Source organism: Budorcas taxicolor, chromosome 5, assembly GCF_023091745.1.
Source record: "Budorcas taxicolor isolate Tak-1 chromosome 5, Takin1.1, whole genome shotgun sequence".
Taxonomy (NCBI): domain Eukaryota; kingdom Metazoa; phylum Chordata; class Mammalia; order Artiodactyla; family Bovidae; genus Budorcas; species Budorcas taxicolor.
In genome coordinates, this window is record NC_068914.1 from 67,668,656 (window position 1) to 67,682,162 (window position 13,507).

Here is a 13,507-nt window from a genome sequence, read left to right on the forward strand (position 1 = left end):
TCCTTTTCTCTCAGAGGGATAGAAGGTGACTGAGAGAAGGCGGGAAGAAGTTGAGACACACGAAAGGTTTGAGGACGAAAAAGAGAGTACAACTATCACAATAGAAAAGGAACACTAACACGAAAATACAGCGGCATCACCAGGCACTGCTCATTACCACCGCAGACTTTTTGCGTCTGGTCTGAATGGGGTCAGCAATTATTACTAAATTCGTTTCCAGGGTTACAACTGAGCTTTTTGAGCTTATCAAAAACACAGTTTGGAATGTTTTCCTCAAACTTGCTCTTTATACAGTTCAACTGATCCCTTTCTTCTCACTCAGTCTTGTTAGATCTTATGGTTAATAAACACATACATGAAAGACAGATGGGCAAAAAGAGACAAAATAGAGAGATGAATGGTAAAAGACATACACAGAAACATACACACAGAAGACTCACCAACCAAGAGATGGGGAAGAGCAGGGAACAGGGAGCTGGGTAGGTGGCACAGCTGGGCCCAGAAAAAGGCAACTGACAAAAACTGTCAGATCAGAAACGTGAGTGTGTTCGTCTCTCAGAGGCAGAGTTATGGATGGTTTTTATGTTCTTCTCTCACCTAACCTTTTTCTATAATGAGTGTATATTATTCGTTAAAAATAATGATAGTAATAAAGTAACTTCTATGGCTGACTTCTCAAAAAATGAGTTATTTTTTTAGACTTTCTCCATTAATTTTTAAGAAGCTATCAAACATAAACATTCTTAAAAATTATAAATGAAGACAAATAATGTATAAGTATCATAGCTTATCTAATTTTTCATTAGCTTAGTTGTTCACGACAGTACAAACACATAAGTACTTACTAATTGGTAATTCTTTACAGATTTTTAAATCTTCATTAAGTTGAGATGACTTTAACATTAAATATAAATTGTCAATATTATTTTTTAGTCTTAATATACACTTTTGCAGTCTCACAACAAAGCACTATTATCTACCTACAGTGTAGATCCAATTCGTAAGAAAGATTTATGAGATCTTTTGCTACAAAAGTTTAAATTACCAAACGTTACTCCGAACATTTGCTGTTTTTCCTTAAATAATACTTAATCTTCTCATACCTCTGAAGAGCTTTCATGATTGACATCCACTGTGTTTACAGGAGCTGCTGATGAATCTAAATCTGAACCTTGAGAGCCAACTCTCCCAGGAGTCTGAAACACAAGCAGAAAGAGGTGGAAAATCAAAGGAAATGTCAACAATATACTCATAAGCTATATAATAACTAAATAGTAATCAGGGCTAGCCTTACACAGAAAAGGAGATGTCCTCTCGATAACAACAACAAACTGCACTAGAAGCTATCCTTTATTGAAGACTGAACCTAATACTGTATCAGTATCTCTGTCTGCATTCTCTCAGGTTTAGTCTTTTTAAATTAATAAAAAGTTTACCTTTATAAACCTTCTATTTTGATTGTGCTTTATCATCTTCACCTCACTTTCAGAGTATCTTATTTAATCATAATGACATCTCTGAGAGATGCAGGGAAAATGTTTTATCTATAGATGAGAAAACAGATTCAAAGCAACTAAGGGACTTCTCAAAATTGTACTGTTAATAAAAATCAGAAAGAAATAGAACCAAAACACTGTAATTCTAATTTCTCTTGCATTGCTCTCCACTATATCAACTGAACTACAATGATTTGAGAGGAGCTAAAAAGAGCAACACAGGTCACATTATCTAGTCACCCACCTATCTACTACCATGCCAACCATTACCAGTCTGTCTCCAATATTTAACATTCCACCATCAAAGATACAGTTTGGAGGGTTAAAGGTCTTTTTTCCTCCTGCAACATTATTACTCATTATACTTAGGTATGACCTTAAGGGAACTGGAAACCTCCTAAAACATCAGGCAAAAGACAGGAAAACTACAGGACTACAGGGAATAGAAAACCTGCTCTGAAAGGACTTGCATACCGATTGACATGACCTGAAAACCAGGGCAAAAACACCAGACTGAAAAGTGCATGGACCACACAGATTCAAAGGGAAAAGAAAAAAAAAAAGCCACAGCTAACTGAAGAGGTAAATAAAACCGCTAACATGGAAAAAAGAAAAGTGTATGGACCATAGGTGAGGGGACTCACCTACTCACCTGGAAACATCTGCTATAGAGAAAGGAACTAGCTGGCACGCTCCACAGGGTCTGAGTCACTGGAAGGAGCCATTTATGTGATCTCAGGCCGCCTTGCTACACGAACACTGGCAGGCACCATACGGGAATCCTCCACCCAGCCTATCGGCACCAGTGGGAGAACAGTGCACCTTGGCTGGGTCTCACAGCTGGCCAAGCAACCGCTCCGCCCACCAGCACCCTCACTGCAACTGTGGCCCCACCAGCTGCATGCATAGGAGACTCCCCTTAAGCACCCGGCTCTGGTGGCCAGGCAGGACTGTGCTTCTGAGACCCATAGGACATCTCCTAAATAAGGCCACTCCCTCTAGACTAGGAGAGACCACTGATATACCTAATATACAACAGTCAAAATAACCCTGAAAAAGAAGAAAAAAGCTGGAGGTATCATGCTCCCTGGTTTCAAACTGTACTCTAAAGCTACCAAGTCTCCCCTGGTGGCTCATTTGAGGTCTTTTGGGAAATCAGAAATGTGGTGTGGAGATACAGGGTGTTAAATTAAGTTTCTTTAATAGTCCAGGAAAGAGATGATGACATCCTGAACTGAGTTAATGACAAAGAAGATGAAAAAAGGATAGATTAAAATTTGTGTAGGTGATTGAATTAACTTAGCGATTGGCTGTTAAGGTTAGGGAAGAGAGGAACTAAGTAATATCTCTGCTTTTGAATATGCTATTTAGGTTGGTCATAACTTTCCTTCCAAGGAGTAAGTGTCTTTTAATTTCATGGCTGCAATCACCATCTGCAGTGATTTTGGAGCCCCAGAAAATAAAGTCAGCCACTGTTTCCACTGTTTCCCCATCTATTTGCCATGAAGTGATGGGGCTAGATGCCATGATCTTAGTTTTCTGAATGTTGAGCTTTTAGCAGGAAGCATTAGGCTAAATGAAATAAGCCAGAAATAAAAGGACCAATATGTATGACTCTACTAATATGAGTACCTAGAATAATCAAATTCATAGGGACAGAAAGTAAAATAATGACTACCAGAGGCTAGGGTAGGGGGAATAATGGTAGAGAGTTTCAGTTTGGGAATGATAAAAACAATTCTGGAGATAGGTGTAATGGTTGCACAATATGAATGTACTTAATTCCACTAAACTGTACACTTTAAAATGATAAAAGTGCTAAATTTTATGTTACCACAATTTTTAAATTTTAAAACTAACTGAATCTCAAGCTAATGGTATAGTCACACAGAGAACTATTTCAAGTGTTTTAAGAACAGTGTTTTGACTATATAGCCTTAGTGAGCTATAGTACAATAACAAAAAGAACTGTAAGTTTATTAATAGCAATGCTAGTATTATTAAAATTATTATACATATATTTTAGAAAAAAATAATTATGTCAAGGTTAAGAGCCAAGACATTCAGTATAAAATTTTAAAATATAAACTCAAAGAAGGGAAAATATTTTATAATATTTAATTTGACCTCATGTTGTTTTGCTTTTTATTTTTTTCCTCTCTTTTTTTGCTTTTTAAATCTCTCTCTGTGTATGCATGTATATCCTAGTTCTTATCTTCAATGCTTAAAAGCAATGACAACACAGAAGCAATAAGTACCCTAAGTGCCCAGACAGTGGTACTTAAATAGCATTTCCCATTAAAAGGAACCAGGACTCTAGAGAAATGGATGAGTCCAGCCTGGAGGAGAAATCTTATTAGATGAATCTGGGACACGTTGTGCTATAAAGGAAGTAAGTTATCAAATACTTAACAGGGTCCTGTCAAAATGACAAAGCCAACTTAAATGCACTTCCACTAGGTAAAGCTGGGACAAGGTGCACATCAAATAATCACAATGGCTTCAAGTAACTGAAACCCACTAAATATATATAAATTATTGAGTTCATGAGGATTCGTATTAAAAAAACTCATGAGTTCAAACTAAAAAGACACTCAGTGATCACTATTAGAGTATCAACTCTTATTCTGAAAATTCATAATTAAAGAAAAAGAATTAAGCATGTATCCTGACCATCTAGTATACACTGATGTTCCTGGCAACCAAGTAGTCCGGGTTTAAACTGAAAAGTTCTCTACAGAAAAATATCAGCTAATATATGTAGAAGAAATAAATATCTAGAAAATCAAGTTTGCAACTATTGATGAAATCAGTCTTTCCAACTTGTGGTATCATAAAACTTTTCCTTAGATAAGAAATTTTTCTGTCCTTTAAACTATTATATTTGTTATTGATACTTCCGTAACACTCATAATACAAGGAAGAAGAAAGTGGTGGTAAACTACTACAGTTAATGACCGTCAATAAATCACACCTACTTTTTAATGCCCTTGTAATTCTCATGCATAATCCTCTCCCATACGGGCTCTGGCCATGAGACTTGCCTTGCCTCATGGTAGTCTAGCAAATAAGGCACAAGTAGAGTGCACAGTGGGATTTGTTCACTCATTGCTGGAAACTCCTCTATCACCACATAAGCCCAGGCTAACTTTGGACACATGTGACCCAATGAATACTACTGGCAATCTGACACAGACTATGTTAGAGTATCATCCCAATCAAAGCTGTATTAGTAAGAGATGGGAATACCAGACCAGCTGACCTGCCTCTTGAGAAACCTACATGCAGGTCAGGAAGCAACAGTTAGAACTGGACATGGAGCAACAAACTGGTTCCAAATAGGAAAAGGGAGTACATCAAGGCTGTATATTGTCACCCTGCTTATTTAACTTCTGTGCAGAGTACATCATGAGAAACACTGGGCTGGAAGAAACACAAGCTGGAATCAAGAATGCCAGGAGAAATATCAATAACCTCAAATACACAGATGACACCACCCTTATGGCAGAAAGTGAAAAGGAACTAAAAAGCCTCTTGATGAAAGTGAAAGTGGAAAGTGAAAAAGTTGGCTTAAAGCTAAACATTCAGAAAACGAAGATCATGTCATCTGGTCCCATCATTTCATGGGAAATAGATGGGGAAACAGTAGAAACTGTATCAGACTTTATTTTGGGGGGCTCCAAAACCACTGCAGATGGTGACTGCAGCCATGAAATTAAAAGACACTTACTCCTTGGAAGGAAAGTTATGACCAACCTAGATAGCATATTCAAAAGCAGAGACATTACTTTGCCGACTAAGGTCCATCTAGTCAAGGCTATGGTTTTTCCAGTGGTCATGTATGGATGTGAGACTTGGACTGTGAAGAAAGCTGAGCGCCGAAGAATTGATGCTTTTGAACTGTGGTGTTGGAGAAGACTCTTGAGAGTCCCTTGGACTGCAAGCAGATGCTACTAGTCCATTCTAAAGGAGATCAGCCCTGGGATTTCTTTGGAAGGAATGATGCTAAATTACTCCAGTAATTTGGCCACCTCATGAGAAGTGTTGACTCATTGGAAACGACTCTGATGCTGGGAGGGATTGGGGGCAGGAGGAGAACGGGACGACAGAGGATGAGATGGCTGGATGGCATCACTGACTCGATGGACATGAGTCTGAGTGAACTCCAGGAGTTGGTGATGGACTGGGAGTCCTGGAGTGCTGCAATTCATGGGGTCGCTAAGAGTCGGACACAACTGAGCGACTGAACTGAACTGAAGAGGGACCAGCAGAAGGATCATTCTGCTTAACCTAGCCCCAACTGTTGATCTACAGAATATAGAGCAAATAAAATGTGTTGGGTGCTGGGAGCCAGCGTGAGGAATCCCACCCGTGACAAGGTCATGCGGCAGAGGCCTTGACGGGCAAGGCGAATCAGGCCTCAGGTTTTCCCCCTGGTATTTCCCAAGCATGTACCCCCCAAAAAATAAGAATATGCCTGCCTTATTGTATCGTACTATTCTGACACTCGCTGGAAAAAGTTAATTCAGGGCTTCAGTCTCCTGCAAAAGAATGTCTTGGCTTAAAACCCCCTCTGATAACTCTCTAGCTTGCCTAACAGGTTCCCCCAACCTCTTACAGCTTGTGAATTGCTTGCAGCCCCCCAACCGCGAGAGGCACAAAGCTTAAAAACATCTTAAAGATACAGAGCCTTTTCTAAAGAGCCAAAAATCATACTGGTGACATATTTCACTGTTGACTCAATGATTGCTGCCAGGCCTCCATATTCTTTATCTTTTAGGCACCTGGGAGGATGTTAATCAACGTAAATGGGATATGGAAAAAGATATATAATACTTTTGATGTTAGCAACACTAGACTTTTGAGTTAATTACTTATCTTTTGTTATAAATCACTGTACTCCTTTTACTTGTTATAAATTGCTGTATCTTTGCTATGTAAGAATGTAACTTTATTTAGTGTTTTCTGAGAGTGGCACCAGACTTTGAGAAGAACAACACAAATAAGTCTTCTGGTTGACAAACCCTTATGAGAAAAAAGGCTGTAAAACATTAATTGGCCCTTTTGGCCGGAAGATGATGTAAATCACCTAAGACTTGTGTATACAACTAGGTATATGGAGAGAAAAGCCTGGTTTTGATAAGAGTTTGGGCTGCTAATGCTGCATAATTTTGTATTACCCATTGATCTCTATGTACAATCAAAAAGGTATAAAAGGCCTTTCTAGACAATAGTGGCTGGGCCAGTCATTGGAAGGACTGGTTTCCCCCGTGTCTCCTCTTTACTCTAATTTCAGGCTGAATTCCCATCTGGGGCGTGGAGGCTCGCCATGTCTACTTACTTGCCCCAGCTTCTAAGATCTGTAAGAGAGAGAGCCCAAGGCGGGGCGCCCTCCGATATTCAAACAGACGCCGGTGGCCTAACGTAGATGGTGCAAGCTCCTTGTCTGGAACATTATTGGCTTCCCACGTAAACCAAGTTATTCAGCCTCTTTTCTCCACTAAAATTTCCTACTATACTATTTCCTCTTAATCTCTTTATATTTCTAATTAAATAAACAAGTTTTTCCTCGCCAACGCCTTCCCCGCTTCGAATTCCCTGGATCCACCGGGGCTGGACCCCAGCAGCTGGGTTTAAGCCAAAGCTTGGAGATGGTTTATTGTGCAGTAACAGATAGAATTTGGAAAAGGGCATGGCAACCTACTCCAGTATTCTTGCCTGGAAAATCCCATGGACAGAGGAGCCTGGTGGGTTACAGTTCATGAGGTCGAGAAGAATCAGACACACTTCACAACTAAAGAGCATCACAACAGATACAATTAGATACAACAGATATAGTGCTGTATCATCTCCACAAAAGAAAAGGAATCTTTTTGAGGATGAGAGCCCTATAAGACTGAGGTATTTATCAAATTTCCTAGTAAGGACACAATAAAAGCATCCACCCGAGTTTACTACACAATACTTCTCATACATTAGAAATAATTAACATAACTCCTCCAAGATTTACATTATTCTCTTTTCCATAGATTCTTTTTTTAACTTTCTAAGTTAAACAAAACTCTTGAGATTCTCTTGGACTGCAAGAAGATCCAATCAGTCCATCCTAAAGGAAACCAGTCCTGAGTGTTCACTGGAAGGACTGATGTTGAAGCTGAAACTCCAATACTTTGGCCACCTGATGCGAAGAGCTGACTCACTTGAAAAGACCCTGATGCTGGGAAAGTTTAAAGGCAGAAGGAGAAGGGGACATCAGAGGACGAGATGTTTGGATGGCATCACCGACTCAATGGAGATGAGTTTGAGTAAACTCTGGGAGGACAGGGAGGCCTGGCGTGCTGTGGTCCACGGGGTCGCAAAGAGTTGGACACGACTGAGCAACTGAACTGAACTGAAGTTAAACAAAAGACTAGAACTAAACTCCTACTCTAGTTTTCAGGGTATCTGGGTAAAAATCAAGATTTTTTTTTTTCTCTTTGACAATACTCTTTTGTGGAGTGTTGGAAAACCATCATTCTCAAATACTGCTTGTGTTGGGAGTGTTGCTGTTTAGTCATAAAGTCATGTCCAACTCTTTTGAGACCTCATCCTCTGTCCACGGGATTTCCCAGGCAGAGTGGGTTGGAGTGGGTTGCATTTACTTCTCCAGGGGTCTTTCCAACCCAGGGATCAAGCCTATGTCTGCTGCACAGCAGGCAGAATTTTTTTACCACTCAGCCACTGGGGAAGTGTAACTAAATCCAAAACCGTATATACTCTTTGACTCACCACTAGGAAATTACCTCGTCGACAATTTCATTGAATGATCTTGTATTCAAGCATGTACGTATACAAGCATGTCTACTGCAGTGTTACGTGTCAGCAAAACTGGAAACAAACTAAATGTCCTTCAACAGAGAAATGATTAAACTTTAGTAAGCCATATAATAAAATATAATGTATTTATTAAAAATAAATAATAAAAGAGGCAGTTCTGAAAGTGCTGATACTGAAAGCTCTCCAAAATATATTAACTGGAAAAAAAAAATCAAACTCTTAGAAGAGTATGATCATACTGCATAACGTTAACATATAAATGCACTAAAACTTTGTGGAAAAATATACAAGAAGCTATTAGGAATGATTACTGGAAGGACCGTCTACTTCTCACTTTATAGCTTCTACGCTACTAATCCTTAACTCCTGTCTGCCTCAAGCTTCCCATTAAATTTGTCTCTTAAGTCCTTTCCTGCTTGCTCTCAAACTTCAGCCTTGAAAATGATCACTACTACTCTTTGCTCTAATCTCCATTGTAACTCTAATGCCTTTAAACTTGTCTTATAACTCATCTTTGTAATTACTTTACTTTTCATCCTCTGAGTTCCTTCTCATTTCTATACCTTCTTCTTAAAACTGAATATATCCTGATCTGTACCAAATCCTGATGTAGAAGGACTTTTGCAATATGACCTTGACCCGCCATATGACTCCACTGATATTGTTCTATCCATCATAAATCCATGTACAATAGGAAGCTTCTTTACATATATACCACTTTTAATCCTAATTCATTTATACCAGCTTTCAACTGAAAACAAGTCCTATTCTTTTAAATGTAAGCAATTCCACCTAACCTAGAGTCATCAACAACTTTAATAAGCATGCAAATAGTCACCCATGTTATTCAGTTATTAATGCTGAATTGAGAGCAATCCCAATTCAATCTCTGTAAGTGTTCTCTAAGAGGCTTTATCTCCCTTGTTGCACCTTATTCCAGCCCACTCCAAAATTTCTAGAGTGCCAGCACACAATACACTTCTGCATCCTAAGTCCCCCTGTCTAACCTAGTGCTATAGAACTTTAAAACAATAAATACAGTGTGCCAGAAAGCAGGGTGACCAACATGACAGTAGCGAGCGTCCGCTGTGCAGCCGCGCCCGACTGTGTGGCCCCACGGAGAGCCCGCCAGCTGCTCTGGCCATGGGGTTCTCCAGGCAAGAGTTCTGGAGCGGGAGGCCACTCCCTTCTCCAGGGGATCTTCCCGATCCAGGATCCACTCACGGTATCCTACATGGCAGGCAGACTCGTTACCATCTGAGCCGCCAGGGAAGCCCTATCTAAATACAATTGGCTCTTGCTTTCAGCATAGCATGTCAAGGGTTCCAAAAACAAAAGTGCATCTAAATCTAGGAATACTGATTCAGAATATAGTAGTTAGAGTCACACAGACCTACATGCAACTTCCAGTTTACCTACTTGGAAGCTTTGTAAAGTCCCAAATTCCCATTCGCAAAGTAGAACTAATAATGTCAGCCTTATGGAACTGTTGTGAGGATTAAATGAAATAGCACATGGAAAATGTGTAAATCAGCACCTGGCATTTGTCAGATCTACTATTAACAGTAGATACTTCAGTTTTGTCATCAATCTTATCTGACTCTTTGCGACCCCATGGACTGCAGCACGCCAGGTTTCCCTGTCCATCACCAACTCCCAGAGCTTGCTCAAACTCATGTCCAATGACTCAGTGATGCCATCCAACCATCTCATCCTCTGCCTACAATCTTTCCCAGCATCAGGGTCTTTTCCAATGAGTCAGTTCTTTGCATCAGGTAGCCAAAGTATTGGAGTTTCAGCTTCAGCATCAGCCCTTCCAGTGAACATTCAGGATTGATTTCCTTTAGGATGGACTGGTTTGAACTCCTTGCTTTCCAAGGGACTCTCAAGAGTCTTCCCCCACACCACAGTTCAAAAGCATCAATTATTCCACGCTCAGCTTTCTTTATAGTCCAACTCTCACATCCATACATGACTACTGGAAAAACCACAGCTTTGACTAGATGGACCTTTGTAGGCAAAGTAATGTCTCTGCTTTTTAATATGCTGTCTAGGTTGGTCATAGCTTTTCTTCCAAGGAGCAAGTGTCTTTTAATTTCACGGCTACGGTCATCATCAAACTGATCACATGGACCACAGCCTTGTCTAACTCAATGAAACTACAAGTGTAGGGCCACCCAAGACAGATGGGTCACGGTAGAGAGCTCTGACAAAATGTGGTCTACTGGAGACGGGAACAGCAAACCATTTCAGTATTCGTACCTTGAGAATTCCATGAACAGTATGAAAAATAGACACTTACATTAGAGCACTGCTCCTAAAAAAAAAGACCTAAAATCAAGATTTAAAAGCTGGAAAACATCTCAGAAATCACATTCCAACTGTAACACTCTATAGATGAGGAAACAAAGTTCCAGAAAGTAACTAGAGCTGGCTTACCTGAAATCACTACACTATCTAATGACAGAGTTACAATTAAACCTTAGGTTTCCAAGTCCTAACTTGGATATCCTTACTATTGCAAATATTTCTTGGCCATCTCTCTTGAGATTAAGTATCCATCAAGACACTTAATTTCTCTAATCTCAACTTCTTCAATGACAAATTGTAGGTATAGGACAAGATCATGGGTCCTTCTAGCTCCAAAATTCTCGTTCCATGATTCACATGGGCCCTAAACTGGCTAACTTAAAAGCATGCCCATAGAAACAAGGTCAAATATATTTCCAATCTTTATATATACTTTAGCTTTCTTGTAGATACTTCCAAAACTCTAACATTTAGTTACTAATTATTAATAGTTACATGAAAGCAGTCAAGTCAGGGAAAAAAGTAGCCAAGTCAATAAGAGAGACTATCAAAACTAATTACAAAGTAAGTTACTTGTAACTAAATTGGGTTTACAAACATCAAACAATTAACTTCATACTAAGTGAAATGAAAGACTTTAATATCAAACAGTTTTTAAATATCTAACATATAATTAAAACTGATCTACATATTTTAAGCAAGTTTAGACTTGCTTGATTCAATAAATATGGTCTTGATTCAATAAATATGGACAGACCAAAAAATATATCAAAATAAGAATTCATAGTCTAGTTCTAAAAGAGACCTTTTTTTTTTTTTTTTTAGGCTTTTGCTACCTCTCAGTGAAAGGTTGTTGCTGAACCACAAAAAGGCGCCGGGATTCTTGGCCTCCAGAGAAGAATTCAATCCAGGGCCAGAGACAAGGCTTGATCGCTCAGAGCTTTTGTGTAATAAAGTTTTATTAAAGTATAAAGGAGAGAGTGGTCATGTATGGACGTGAGAGTTGGACTGTGAAGAAAGCTGAGCGCCGAAGAATTGATGCTTTTGAACTGTGGTGTTGGAGAAGACTCTTGAGAGTCCCTTGGACTGCAAGGACATCCAACCAGTCCATTCTAAAGGAGATCAACCCTGGGATTTCTTTGGAGGGAATGATGCTGAAGCTGAAACGCCAGTACTTTGGCCACCTCATGCAAAGAGTTGACTCATTGGAAAAGACTCTGATGCTAGGAGGGATTGGGGGCAGGAGGAGAAGGGGACAACAGAGGATGAGATGACTGGATGGCATCACGGACTCGATGGATGTGAGTCTGAGTGAACTCCGGGAGTTGGTGATGGACTGGGTAGCCTGGTGTGCTGCAATTCATGGGGTCGCAAAGAGTCGGACACGACTGAGCGACTGAACTGAACTAAAAGGAGAGAGAGAAAGCTTCTGACATAGGCATCAGAAAAGGGCAGAAAGAGTATCCCCTTGCTAGTGTTAGCAGTGGAGTTATATACTCTCCAATGAATCAAAAGAATGTCTGAAGGCTGTAAAGACCTCACCACACCTACTCCCATAATTTACATTTTAAAATAACAGGATTAGCCAGAAAGTTTCATCCAGAGACTGTCCTCCAGCAGGATACATTATTGTTATAAAATCTTAAGGAATGTAGAGGGGGAGAAAAAAGTTTGTCCTTTCTTCCTCCTTGAGAATTCCAGACCCTTCTCTCCTTGGGGACCCCTAGACTTCTTCTCAACCTGCCTAGGAAATGACTCTCTCATTCCCCCCTTTTCTTTTAGGAGAATTATGTTGCCAAGGGGAAGGGGCGTCGTTTTCATTCCATAAACACTTCCTGCTGTTTAGGGGCGTGGTCCCTAAATTGTTGAGCAACATATTCTCCTAATCCTAATATTGAGGGTCTCTGATCCAGGGGCCCCAAGTAATAGTTGGAGGAGGCTGTGGCACTTGTAGGAGCTTGGACAACCATTTGTAACTTAAAAGCTTTCATGTGACAAGAAACAAATCCAATTACACAGCTGCAGATGAAGGGAGCAAACAGCAAAAATAGAACAATCAGAATTATTGTAATTAAGATAGTTTTCCACCATGGGGAACTAGTTAACGTCTCCCAAAGTGAGGCAACTGAGGCCTCAGGAGTATCCACAGCCTCAATCATCTTGTTCATATGTTTAGTAAAATGAGTAACATTAGTGCTTGTATCAGGTATATATGTACAGCACTGGGTTTGAATAATGGCACAAGTTCCTCCTCGTGCAGCTGTCAGAATATCTAAAGCCAATCTGTTTTGTAAGACCACCTTTCTAATTTGTCCTTGTTTAGCATTAAGAGCTGAAATAGCTTTTTGAGAATCTTGTAATGCCTGTTGAGTAAAATTAGCCAAAGCATCCACTCGTACCATAACTCATAACATCCACTCATAGCATAACTACTCCTGTCTGGAGTTCCCAGAGAGGGAACAAACACTTCAGCCAAATACTCTTACCAGTGAAATACAGACCTTGCCTACTGAGTTTTAAGGTGTGGTAAATTAGCAGGCTTTTTTGGAAGCTCTGAAAATATAAAGCCATGAGTAAAAGACGTGCACCTGCAGCAGCTCCACCAGGGCACACACGCGGGGCGTCAAGGGTCCACACAGGCCCCCTCCTTGTCTCTTGGGGCTCCTGGGGTGCTGGGGCCACAGTGCTGCCTCCACCCCAATCACAGCCCACACTCCCACTGCCTTCCTACCACCCATCGCGAACCACTTTTCATTGTTTAAGTCTAAAAAACTCCTGAGAGAACTAGGAAAGAGAAATAATAAAATTTCCTAAAGAACCTGTTGGCCATCTTAAAAATTCCAGAATGTGCTGAAGAACTACTATGTAAAATTTCAGAATCTAAT

At 40.0% G+C, this 13,507-nt stretch overlaps 1 protein-coding gene across 1 annotated transcript in view; it reads right to left on the bottom strand.

Moving 5' to 3' along the window:
* Positions 1-13,024, bottom strand: part of EEA1 (early endosome antigen 1) — a 96,740-nt gene extending 83,716 nt beyond the window's left edge. Inside the window, exons 1-2 of the mRNA XM_052640534.1 lie at positions 12,638-13,024; positions 1,104-1,256 (exon numbers count right to left, since the gene is read on the bottom strand). Coding sequence (XP_052496494.1) covers positions 1,104-1,256; positions 12,638-13,024 — 540 coding nt within the window. The remainder of the gene's footprint in view (positions 1-1,103; positions 1,257-12,637) is intronic.
* Between the last annotated feature and the right edge of the window lie 483 nt (positions 13,025-13,507).